Source organism: Corvus moneduloides, chromosome 23 (genome assembly GCF_009650955.1).
Source record: "Corvus moneduloides isolate bCorMon1 chromosome 23, bCorMon1.pri, whole genome shotgun sequence".
NCBI classification, from domain to species: domain Eukaryota; kingdom Metazoa; phylum Chordata; class Aves; order Passeriformes; family Corvidae; genus Corvus; species Corvus moneduloides.
Genome location: NC_045498.1, coordinates 5,959,189 through 5,970,570, shown reverse-complemented (window position 1 = coordinate 5,970,570; position 11,382 = coordinate 5,959,189). Strand labels below are relative to the sequence as shown.

At 64.5% G+C, this 11,382-nt stretch overlaps 2 protein-coding genes across 3 annotated transcripts; both read right to left on the bottom strand.

Annotated features, from left to right (window-relative positions):
- Positions 1–14: 14 nt before the first annotated feature.
- Positions 15–8,134, bottom strand: LYPLA2 (lysophospholipase 2). 2 transcript variants are annotated; one of them, XM_032132325.1, is made up of 10 exons: positions 8,044–8,134; positions 5,678–5,781; positions 4,933–4,964; positions 4,239–4,304; positions 3,830–3,877; positions 3,586–3,656; positions 3,277–3,350; positions 3,039–3,140; positions 2,685–2,861; positions 15–2,232 (listed from the first exon to the last, which is right to left on the bottom strand). In XM_032132325.1, the coding sequence occupies exons 2-10, from the start codon at positions 5,753–5,755 to the stop codon at positions 2,182–2,184; spliced, it is 699 nt and encodes a 232-aa protein (XP_031988216.1). In that variant the 5' UTR covers positions 5,756–5,781; positions 8,044–8,134; the 3' UTR covers positions 15–2,181. The 2 variants fall into 2 exon arrangements, with proteins under 2 accessions (XP_031988216.1, XP_031988217.1); XM_032132326.1 differs by lacking the exon at positions 8,044–8,134 and adding an exon at positions 6,946–7,556.
- Positions 8,135–8,414: 280 nt separating this feature from the next.
- Positions 8,415–10,891, bottom strand: PITHD1 (PITH domain containing 1). Its single transcript, XM_032132324.1, has 6 exons — positions 10,664–10,891; positions 9,899–9,942; positions 9,689–9,766; positions 9,400–9,504; positions 8,925–9,033; positions 8,415–8,723 (listed from the first exon to the last, which is right to left on the bottom strand). Exons 1-6 carry the CDS (start codon positions 10,865–10,867, stop codon positions 8,622–8,624), a joined length of 642 nt encoding a protein of 213 aa, XP_031988215.1. The 5' UTR covers positions 10,868–10,891; the 3' UTR covers positions 8,415–8,621.
- Between the last annotated feature and the right edge of the window lie 491 nt (positions 10,892–11,382).

Below are 11,382 nucleotides of genomic sequence, written 5' to 3'. Positions count from 1 at the left end.
GACGCCAGCTCAGCTCTGGGATAGGTTGAGGATTTATTTCACCTTGATTCTCTGTGGAACGCACGCACACACACACAAAAACCCCAAACATGTACAAGGAAGACGAGAGAAGAAAAACAAAACAAAAAAAAAAAAAAACTGAAAGAAAAAAACCCAAAGCTGTATTGAGGAATGGAGAGAAGCCGTTCTCCCTCCCGGGGTCCCGGCACTGCTCTGGCAGGGAGTGAGCAGGAATGCTCTGCAGAGGGGCCCAGCGGGGCCCCCAGGGATGGTCCCGGGCCCCCCCATCGCACACGGTTCCAGTTCACAGTCAAACAGGTCAGTCTGTCCATCACCAGCCCTTGGAGCCCCCAGGGAGCTGCAATCCCACCCCTGCCAGCCCCTGGTGATCCCAAGGAGCTGCAGTCCCACCCCTGCCACCCTCTCGTGCCCCCCCAGCCGAGCATGGGGGGCCGGGGCACAGCAGCATTAAAACACAGCAGGGCAGAGCCCAGGGCAGGGCAGAGCCCAGGGCAGGGGCAGAGCCCAGGGCAGGGGCAGAGCCGGGCTCCCCCCGGTGCCAGCAGCAGCTCTGCTGGTTTCAGACTTCCTAAAAGTGGCAGAAACTAAAACCCCAAGCAAAGCCCAAGCCAAGAGCCCAGCCGAGGGCGGGCCCCACGCTCCGACTCTCCGGAGGGCCGTTATTGCTTTGTGCATCCCGGGCGGGGAGGGCAGGGCTGGAGCACAACTGCTGGGGCTGAGCCCCCCCAGAGCCCCCCGGAGCAGCTCCCGAGGCAGCCCCAGGCAGCCCTCGCCTCGCTGGCCCCGGGGCACCGGGCAGAGGCTCCCTGGGGCTGGGCAGGGGAAGCGGGGCCAGCCCTGGGGCCAGGGGAATGAATGTGGGGGTGTTTTAAAAGCCATGATCAGCCCCGGGCGGGGGCTCAGCCCAGGGGAAGAGGGGGTGAGGGCAGAGCTGCTCCACAGCCACTGCCCTGGGCCCTGTGGGAGGGGAGGGTCGGCCAGGAGCCCCCCCAGAGGAGACATTCGGGGCCTGTGCCCGGGGAGCTGCCAGGGACGGGCCCGGCCCCGCACCCCAGCACGATGCCAGCACTCGGGAGGGGACAAGCCACGGGTGAGGGACACTGGTGATTGTACATGGGGGGGCCAGAGCCCCCAGTGTCGGGGAGCAAGGAGACCCCCCGGAAGCACAGAGGATGGGGCACAGCAGCACCCGGGCTCAGATGCCGGTGAGATGATGGCTGGGAGCAAAGCTGCTCCTTCCAGCTGCACCAGGAGCCAAACCCGGGGTCCGGGCACCCCACCTCACCTCTCCCTCCCCGAGCCAGCCCAAGTCCACAGGGAAGGACAAGTAGCAGCAAGAGAGACACTGAAGACGGGGCCGGTGGCTCCATGAGTGTAAACGAAGCCTGGGGGCTCCGAGGATGCAGAGCTGGGCTGGGGGGCGGGGGAGATGCCGCTGGGACCCCCGCGGGGCCGAGGAGGAGGAGATGGAGATTGTAAAAGCAACAAGAGGAGGAGCAGCAGGAAGGAGGTGATTATCTCAGGAGGGCAGAGCTGCCCCAGGCCGATGGCTGAGGGGAATGTGCGTGTGTGACAGGCAGGGCCGTGCAGGAGGTGCGGGAGCTGCACTGACCCTCCCCGCCGGCCCCGGGCAGCCTTTGGCGGTGCCAGCCCAGGGCAGAGCCTGCCCCGGGGCCTGGAGGCGTCCGCAGGGGAGTCCCGGGTTCCTGAGCTCTGACTGAAAACCCGTGAGTCGCCTGAGCGGAGGCCGAGAGCGCCCAAGGTGCCCCAGCCCTGCCCCGCTCCTCCCGCCGCAGCCGGGCACGTCCCGCCCCTAATACTGGTACAAAAACCCCAAACCCAAGAGGAAAACCTCACCCGCGCCGTGCCAGCCCCGCGGAGGGCCGAGGGGACGGTGACTTCCCCCCGGGAAGCGCTCGGAGCCAGAGCAGGAGAGAAGAGGCCACTCCCAGGCTCGCCTTAGCCAGCTCCGATGTGGGCTCCGGGAGCAGCGGGGCGGGCGGGCACCCCCGGCCGGAGGGGACGCGGTGCGGGGGCGCGGGCACGGGCGGGAGGTGCGGTGGGGGGCCATGGCTTCCGTTTGCAGCGGGCGGGTCACAGGGGCAGACGGGCGGCGGCGACCTCGGCCCCCTCCCCGGCGACAGTCCCGAGCGGCTCCGCTCAGATGCGGGGCAGCAGCTTCTCGATGAATTCCTTCACCGCCATCATCTCCTGCGGGGAGCACGCAGCCCGTCGGCGCCGGGGCTCCCCAAAGGCCGGGCCCGAGGCTCTGCAGCCTCCCCGGGGGAAGTCAGGAACAAAGAGATCTCTCATGTGTTCCCCACCCTGCCTGACCCACAGTGCTGGGGTTGGTCCCAAAGATCCCAAAGGGAAGCGACCCACAGGGATCACCCAGCCCAGCCCCAGGCCCTGCACAGACACCCCAAATCCCAGCCTGGGCATCCCTGGCAGCGCTGTCCAAATGCTCCTGCAGCTCTGGCAGCCCCGGGGCCGTGCCCATTCCCTGGGGAGCCTGGGCAGTGCCCAGCAGCCTCTGGGGGAAGAACCTTTCCCTGAAATCCATCCCAACCCTCCCCTGACACAGCTCCAGGCCATTCCCATGGGTCCCATCACTGATCACCACCCAGGGGGTCCCGTCCCCTCCCTGCAGCCCCAGCACTGACCTGAGGACAGGAACTGTGCATCACGCCGGGGTAGGTTTTGAACTGCACCTTGGTGGGGGTGACAACAGACTTGAGCTTCTCGGCAGTGAGGGCCCCAAAACGCACGGGGATCATGGGATCCATCTCCCCGTGGCACTGCAGGATGGCGATGTCCTTGTTCACGCCGTTGTTCGCCGCCTGCCAGAGGAGGGGACACTCAGAGGTGCCCAGGTGAGGGGACACCAAGCAGATGCTTTGTTCGTGTCCCCAACACCTCACCCGGCAGCTCCCCTCCTCACGAGGGAGAGCTGCTGGAAAACTGGAGCTCCAGTGGGGAAATTGCCCCATTCCCGAGGGTCCCTGCCCGTGGGGTACCTGTGGGAAGGCCTTGTGGAGCGGCAGCCAGCAGCTGAGCGCCACGATCCCGGCCAGCTGGTGCTGGCAGGTGAGAGCCGTGTACAGCGACAAGGCACCGCCCTGCAGGAGGGGAGGGTGCAATCAGTGCCATGGGGCAACCAGGGGGATCCAGGGATGGCCTCAGACCCAGCTCACCCATGCACCACCTCCCTGTGAGGATCTGGAGCAGGAATTGGGGTCCTGATCCTGATCTCACCTGTGAGAAGCCCCCCAGGATGATGCGGTTGGGGGGGATCCCGTTCTTCATCTCGTGCTCAATGATTGCTTTAACTGAAAGGAAATGGGAGAAATGGGTCAGTGGAAGGGGAGGGGGGCTAAAAGCATCACCGCACACCTCAGGGTGCACATCAGGGACAGGCAGGTGCCAGAGATCCCAGGGGAAAGGTTTGCTGGGATGGCAGCAGAGCAGAAACAAAGGAGAGGTGGAAGGAAGACACCTGCTCCAGTCCCAGCGAGGGAGAGGCACCCAGAAGCTCAGCACTTCCCCCTCCCCAAAGCTCCTTACTGTTTTCTGCAGCTTTCTTGATCCCAGCTTCATCCTCAGGTGCGTCTGGAGTCAATCCCATCAGGTCGAACCTGGGAGAAGCAGCAGGGTCAGCCCAAACCTCTCCCAGCACCCAGAGCGTGGGGAGGCAGGAGCTGGGTGTGCTCTGCCCTTCCCTGGCCCCAACAGGACAGTGGATTTTGTCTCCCCATCCCTCTCACTCCCCAAAAGGGTCCCACCCAGCCCTGTCCCCCAAAGCACTGACCAGGAGGGCATGACCATCTTCATGTTGAGGGTCACCGGGATCCGGGGCCTGCGGAGGAACGTTTTGGGTGGTTTAGCTCAGGTCTGAGGGGAGCAGGAGGACTGACCCCTCTCCCTCTCCTGCTGGGCCCCCTCCTGCCTGACCAGGGGATGCACAGGGAGCTCCAGTGCCTTTGTCTTTCCCTGCAGCCACCAGGGACAAACAGGACAGGAGGGGAAAGAAAAGAGCCTCTGGTGCTGCTCAGCTCTGTGGGAACAGCTGTGCCTGCAGCAGGAACCAGCCACAGCAGCAGAGCCAGCCTGGCTGGGCAGCCCTGCTGGGCTCAGGCCACCACCTGCCTCCCCCAGGAGCCTTGGCAGCCTCAGGGCCCCCCAAGAAGCCCCCCAGCCCCCCCCAGGGCAGCACTTACGCATGAGGGCAGATGTATTTCACGTAGGGGAGGCGGATGGAGGAGAGAGCATCGGCCCAGCTGTGCCTGGGGAGGGATGGGAGGAGAGATGAGGCCAAGGCTTGTCCAAGCCATTTTCCTGAGGCTGCTGCCCCCCAACCCCTCCCCTGAGCTTATTTTACCCACCCAGGCAGCCTAAACCCCCCGTGAAGCTCCCCCAACACCGATCCCCTCTGAGGGCAGCACACAAAGCCCTGGAGCTTCAGGCAGGGAGGACAGGGAGGCGGGAATCTCCTGGACAGGGAGGCGGGAATCTCCTGGACAGGGAGAAGCCCTTTGTCACCACCCTGGGACCTCTGAGGTGGCCTTGCACAACAGAGATGCTCTGGTCCAGGCCCAGCCCAGCTGTCAGCCCTGCCAAGGACTGGAAAAGCCGCAGTGCTTATCAGCAATCCCTGAAGGCAGCACAAAATCCACCCGCGGGGGGTGGGGGGGCTGCCAGACTGCCGGGATCATAAATATTCAAGTACAGACAGCTGCCAGCAGCAATTCCCTGCCTTTCCCTGCGAGGCTGGTGCAGGAATGGCTGCCGACCCCAGCCCAAAGCCCCACACAAATCCCAAAGACGTCCCCAGGGGAAAGCAGCAGCAAAAAGCCAGGATCTGCATTTGGCAAACCACACATCCCAGCTGGAGCCAGCTCCAGGGATACTCACCCCGTGTCTCCAAGGCCATGTAGGAAAATGACCTGTTAAACAGAGAAGGAAGGGAATTAGCTGGTGTGAGAGTGGTGCCCTGGGACGGGGCAGGGCTGGGCTGGGCTGGGCTGGGCTGGCAGGGAGGTGGCAAATGGACACTTAGTCACCAACTGGAAGAGGCTCAAATTAGCTCAGGACACGTCTGTGCTGCTGGAGCACAGCGGATGGGTGGGTCAGGGATGTCATCCTGCCACAGAGCTGCCACAGGCAGGTCCCAGCTCCTCCACACAGCAGAGGGACAAGGAGCACCCACCAGAGCAGAGGCCCAGCCTGAATCCCAGAATGGGTTGGAAGGGACCTCAAAGCCCATCCAGCGCCACCCCTGCCATGGGCAGGGACACCTCCCACTGTCCCAGGCTGCTCCAAGCCCTGTCCAGCCTGGCCTTGGGCACTGCCAGGGATCCAGGGGCAGCCACAGCTGCTCTGGGCCCCCTGTGCCAGGGCCTGCCCACCCTCACAGGGAGGAATTCCTCCCCTGTATCACCAAGGACTCACAAATCCACCTCCGCAGGCTTTTCATCTCCAGCTCCAGCAACCCCTAAGCCTCCCACACTGGAGCAAACAGCCCAGCCCAAGGACAGCCACAGAGCCCTCGATGGCCCTGCCTTCCCCGTGCTGGGCTCCTCTGAACCTGCTGGAAGCAGCTCCCTGTTTTCCAAGGGGAAGCGGCAGGGGAGGGAGGGAGGGAGGGTGCAGCCCTTACCGCAGCGGTCTCCCGCTCTGCCCCTGACACGGTGACAGCGTCGGCGAGGAGGGGGACAGACATGTTGTTACCACACATACACCGAGAGGGATCGACACTGGCACCTGCGGGACACAGAGGTGAGGCAGGAAAACAAACCTCTCACCCGCCCCTTCAGCAACTGCTCAGTCCAGAGGAGCAGCTGTTCTGGGGGAAAAATAAAGAGCAGGTGAAGGCTTTGATGTTGAAGCCCTTGGGACACCTCACACTCCGACCTGGCAGTGCTGGAGAGTCCAGGAGCAGCAAACGCTCCCCGCGTGGCAGCGGCGGGACGGGCGCGTGGGGGGCTGGAAGTGTTAAAATTAGCCTGGAAATTACAGCTCAGAGCCAAAGTTACTCCTGTGGCTGCCCAGGCAGCACAGCCTCAGCATCCCTGCATTCCTGCATCCCTCCATGCCCTCCCAGAGCCTGACCCACATCTGCTCTGACCAGGAAGCAGGAAACTCTTGGCACGCAGCAGCACAGGCTCTGCTGCACCAATAAAGGTCCAGCCCTGTTTTATGGAGCTGTTTAGGATGAACCAGAGCACTGGGAGCTGGTCTGAGTGCCCCCAGTGATGGATGACACCCTGCCCAGGACAGCAGGCAGGGTCACCACTGCTGTCCTGTCACCTCCTGAATCCCAGATCCCGCAGAGCTGACAGCTCCCACGACACCTTCAGCCACAACAGTTCACGGTGTTTGTTCCCACTACATCACAAATCACAACTCCAGCGCCCCACGAGGCCTCCCTGACCCCATTGACCCACCAGGACTAATTAGATCAGAGCTTGGTTAAGGCACTGCCATCATCCCCCAGGAGCGGGATCAGCCTCTGGAGCACGATCACAGAATATCCCGAGCTGGAAAGGATGAAGGATCATCCAGTCCAGACCCTGGCCCTGCACAGACCCCCCCAACAACCTCACCCTGGGCATCCCTGGCAGCGCTGCCCAAACGCTCCTGGAGCTCTGGCAGCCTCGGGGCCGTGCCCATTCCCTGGGGAGCCTGGGCAGTGCCCAGCACCCTCTGGGGGAAGAACCTTTCCCTGAGATCCACCCTAAACCCCCCCTGGCACAGCTCCAGCCGCTCCAGAGTCCTGTCCCTGTCACAAAAAGCAGAGCTGCCCCTCGGGTGGCCTTTCCTCATCCTCCACACTCTGCTCCAGCTTCACCTCCCCCAGCGGGTCGAGGCGACACAGGATCACCCCAAACCCTCCCAAAATCCCGGAACCCCAGCAGCCAGCCTTACCCACGAGAAACAGCCTGGTCCCTCTCCCAGCAGCCGGCCAAGACCTGCCCGGCTCGTTCCACCGACTGCTCGTCAGCGGCTTCCCGACTCAAATAAAAACACCGCGAACGAGCAGCTCCCCGGATCTGACACAGACACACGGCCCACGTGCTCGTGTGTACTCCAGGGGCAAAACAACCGGCCAGGAGCCACCGCACCTGCCAAGAACCCTGGCGGGGACACAGAGCCAGAAATAAACGCATCTTGCCCTGGCAGGTGATGGGATGCGCTCCCTGAGCGCTGCCTTGTTGGGAATCTCCAGGGAAAGCAGAGCTTGGGATGGTCAGAGCTGCCCCAAGCACCGCACCTGGGGATCCCCTGGGATGATTCCCTGGGATGATCCCCTGGGGATCCCCTGGGATGATTCCCTGGGATGATTCCCTGGGATGATTCCGCCCCGCTGCTGGAGCGAACACAACGGGAACCCCGAGCAACGGGAAGGCTCAAAGCCCTCAGCCGTGCCTGTGCGGGTGTAAAGGCACCAACACAGAACCAGGAGGTGAATTTGGGTCCCATTTGGGCTGTTTGGAGGTGTCGCACCCCAAGCCGGCCGCACCAGTGACACGGTGGCGGGGACGCGCTCATCAATCGTTAATTAGCATTAATTACCGTGCCTCAGCCTGCCCGCCGCCCGGGGCCCGCAGCCCCGCAGGGAGCGGAATCCAGCGGGGGCTGGAGAAATCCCGCCTGGGAGCGGATGGAGGCGGGATCCCCGCGGCCGGGACCGCCGGTTTTCCGCCAAAACCGGGGCTTTGGGGGGGGTTCCCTGCAGGCTGCGAGTCCTCAGCGCTCCCCCGTTACCGCACCGGGACCCGCCAAGCCACAATCGCGGCCCCCCGGCCCTCTCCCCGTTAAATCCCCGTTAAATCCCGGGAAGGGCCCCGCCGCTCCCCCCCCCCCCCCCCCATCCCCGCGGCCCTCACGGAACACCCCCCGCTTCCGCCCCCCCCGCCCGCAGCAGTGGTACGTCCCCCCCGCCGCGCCGCGGCCCGGTTCCGCCCCCCCCCCCCCCCCCCCCCGCCGCGCCCCGGTGGTACGTGCCGCCCCCCCCGCCCGCACCTCTCCCGCGGCCCGGCGCGCGCGCTCCTCGCGGCTCCCCCCTGACGCGCTCCCACCGGAACTTCCGGCAGCGCGGCGGAAGTGACGTCGCGCGGCGCCGGGCGGGACGGGGCGGCCATAGTGGAAACGGGCACCGGGTCCCGCTCGGGTCCCGCGGCGGGGACGGCCCCGGCTCTGGCCCCGACCTCAGCCCCGACCAGGCCCACAGGCGCTTATCGGCGAAAGGCCCCGGCCTTCCCACAGCGCCCTGCCCCCGGCGGCTGACGGGTTAAGGGGACAGGCGCCGGCCCCCGCCGCCCTCCCCGCCTCAGCGCCGGCGCCACCCGCGGACACAGCAGCACCGCGACCCGCACTCAGGGACAGCGCACAGCTCTGCACCGCAGCGTGTTTATTGTCAGTCACAGCCGGTACCGGCCCCGCACACGCTGCCCGCGGGCGGCGCCTCCAGAGCGGCTCCGCCGCCTCCTCCGGGCCCGGGGCCGCCTCACAGCGCGCTGCTGTGTCTGTCCCAGAAACGTGGAGCTGATCCGGCGCCTCGGGAAGCCGTTCCTGCGGCAGGCAGGCTCCCGGCAGCCCCGTTAGGAGATGAAGTGAGTCTGGGGGGTGATTTGTTCTAGCTTGTGGTCGGCCGGGTTCGCCGAGGCTTCGTAGTTGCAGATGGTGACTTCGTGGCGATGAGCCTGGGTGGAGATGGAATGTGTTAAATCCAGGGAAAGCAGGATTCCCGTCCCCCCTGAACACCTGGCTGGCAGGAGCTGAGCAATTCCCGTCTCACAGATTGTCCATCACACTACCCACACTCCCTTCTCTCTGCTAGAACTGGAATCAACCCATGATCTACAGCCCTTCTCACACTCTGGTTGCTCTCTGCTCTCGCTCACCTCTGTCCACTCCCCTTTCAGGCCTATGTAAAAAATCTTCGTTGTCTCTGCTCCGAAGTTCTTTGGGAAGTGCATGGAGAGGTGGTAAACATTGGAGAAACGGGCAATTCTGAAAGAAAACACACCCTGAGACCGGAGCTGCCACTCCCCCACCTCCCAGGCTCCCACACCGTGTGCAGCTCCCCCTGATCTGAGCCAGAACTGGGAGCAAGGGGGGTTTTCCCTCACACCTGTGGGTCAGCCAGGAGCTGGGGACAGGACACCAGGACGATTTTGCACCCCAAGAATTCCTGGGCTGCCAACACAGCTTCCCCCCCCCCAGGCTCTGGGAAGGAGGTTCCAGAGGGCAGGAAAGAGCTGGGGAGGCAAATCCTACTGAGGGCAGCTGTGCTGACCCTTTCCTAAATTTGGAAGGCCGAACAGAGCTGCTGTGCCAGGGAGGAGCAGCCCCCACGCCCCAGGGTCTGTCTCGTACTTGGTGGGATATTCCAGCTCTCCTGAGGGATCCCGGCTCAGGCTGAAGGTCTGCTCTGCTTCCTTGGCTGTGTCATCAAAGGACATGTGAGGAATGTTCCTGAACCTGGCAAGATAAGAGGGAAACCCAGGGAGTTACGAACAGCAGGTTGGGATTCCTGCCCATCCATCAGCACTGCCAGTGGTGTTCCCTACAAGAAACTGGATTTACTTCTGTCTCCTCACAATGGCACCAGTTTGCCCCCACAACACCCAACCCCTTTGAGGAAGGGGGAGCTGGTTTTACTCACAGCCTCATCTCAGCCGGGTGCGTCCCATCATCCTCACCCATCACAATGACTCCTTTTAACTTCACGCTGCCCGTGAACCTGCCCGGACACACAGAGCGGGGTTTTCACCTCTGGCCTCTCCAAACCAGCCCCAGTGCCTCGCTGCCAGGTGAGGAACACGCCCTGCCAGCAGCCAGAAGGGCGCCAGAGGTGCTTGGGGACAGAACTTACGGGATGTTGAAGAGCAGCTCCTCGTCATCATCGCTTTCGACGAACTGGGGAGAGAGAGGAGCAGGTCAGGGCTAGCCCTGGGCACACAGGGACTGGTGGGGGAGCACAGGGGACAGCAGGGGGAATGTGGGGACAGGTGTAGGGAGCACGGGGGGTCACCTCAGTGGGGTTCAGGGGGCACCACTGTACCTCGCTCACAGAATCCCAGAGTATTTAGGATTGGAAGCGACCTCTGAGATGATCCAGTGCAATCCCCCTGCCCAGGAAGGGTCACCTGGAGCAGGTGACACAGGAATGCTTCCAGGTGGGTTTGGGATGTCCCCACAGAGGGAGACTCCAGCCCTCCCCGGGCAGCTGTTCCAGGGCTCTGTCCACCCTCATGGAAAGAAGGGGTGGAACTCGTGTTTTAGTTTATGGCCATTGCTCCTCATCCTCTCACTGAACACTCTGGCACCATCCTCTGACACCCTTTGGGGATATTTTCCGGATTGATGGGATCCCCTCTCAGCCTTCCCTTCTCCAGACCGACCAGGCCCAGCTCCCACAGTCTCTCCTCATCAGGGCGATGCTCCAGACCCCAAATCACCTTCGTGGCCTCCACTGGACCCCCTCCAGCAGCTCCCTATCTTGTCCTGAGGACCCCAGACCGGGACACAGCCCTCCAGCTGTGCCTCCCCGGGACCCAGGGGCGGGCTCCCCTCCCTGCCCTGCTGCCCACCCTCTTTCCAACGCACCCCCCGCTCCCACCGCCGCTCCCGGCCCTACCCGTGAGCGGTCCCCGCGCTCCTCCCAGGGGCGGAACACGGTCGCTCCGGAGCCCTCGCGGCGCTCGTTGAGGCACTGCAGGCGCTGCCGGTCGATGCGCAGGTACAGCCCCCAGGCCGCGCCGCGCTCCGCCGCCTCCTCCCCGCAGCAGCGGCACCGGCCGGGCCCGTGCCCGTGCGCCATGGCCGCGCCGGGACCGCCCATCGCGCATGCGCGGCGCCGAGACCACGCCCACAACGCCTCAGGACACGCCCCCGTGTCACCTAAACCACGCCCTTGAGCTGACGTCATAATATATTCATTGGGCGCGCCCCGTAACCATAGCCACGCCCACGGGCTCCTGTGATAGGCCCGTTATCCCGTGGCCACGCCCATGTGGGCGGGGCCCGGCTCCGCACGTGCTGAGCCCGCGAACCGTCCGCTGCTCCCGGGGAGGGTCCCGGTGGTCCCGGGGAGAGGTCCCGGTGGTCCCGGGGAGAGGTCCCGGGGAGGGGTCCTGGTTGTACCCGGGAAGGGTCCCGGTGGTCCCGGGGAGAGGTCCCGGGGAGGGGTTCCGGTTGTCCCTGGGAAGGGTCTCGGTGGTCCCGGGGAGGGGTCCCGGTGGTCCCGGGGAGAGGTCCCGGGGAGGGGTCCCGGTTGTCCCCGGGAAGGGTCCCGGTGGTCCCGGGGAGAGGTTCCGGGGAGGGGTCCCGGTGGTCCCCGGGAGGGGTCCCGGTGGT

Excerpts from the sequence above, each read along its gene's own strand:
- LYPLA2 (XM_032132325.1), bottom strand. The coding sequence starts at position 5,755 with ATGTGTGGTAACAACATGTCTGTCCCCCTCCTCGCCGACGCTGTCACC. Across the intron at positions 4,965-5,677 it reads CAGAGCGGGAGACCGCTGCG|GTCATTTTCCTACATGGCCT; the intron begins GTAAGGGCTGCA and ends TCTGTTTAACAG. Across the intron at positions 3,657-3,829 it reads AAGATGGTCATGCCCTCCTG|GTTCGACCTGATGGGATTGA; the intron begins GTCAGTGCTTTG and ends TGCTTCTCCCAG.
- PITHD1 (XM_032132324.1), bottom strand. The coding sequence starts at position 10,867 with ATGGGCGGTCCCGGCGCGGCCATGGCGCACGGGCACGGGCCCGGCCGG. Across the intron at positions 9,943-10,663 it reads AGCGCGGGGACCGCTCACGG|TTCGTCGAAAGCGATGATGA; the intron begins GTAGGGCCGGGA and ends CTCTCTCCCCAG. Across the intron at positions 9,034-9,399 it reads GAGCTGGAATATCCCACCAA|AATTGCCCGTTTCTCCAATG; the intron begins GTACGAGACAGA and ends GTTTTCTTTCAG.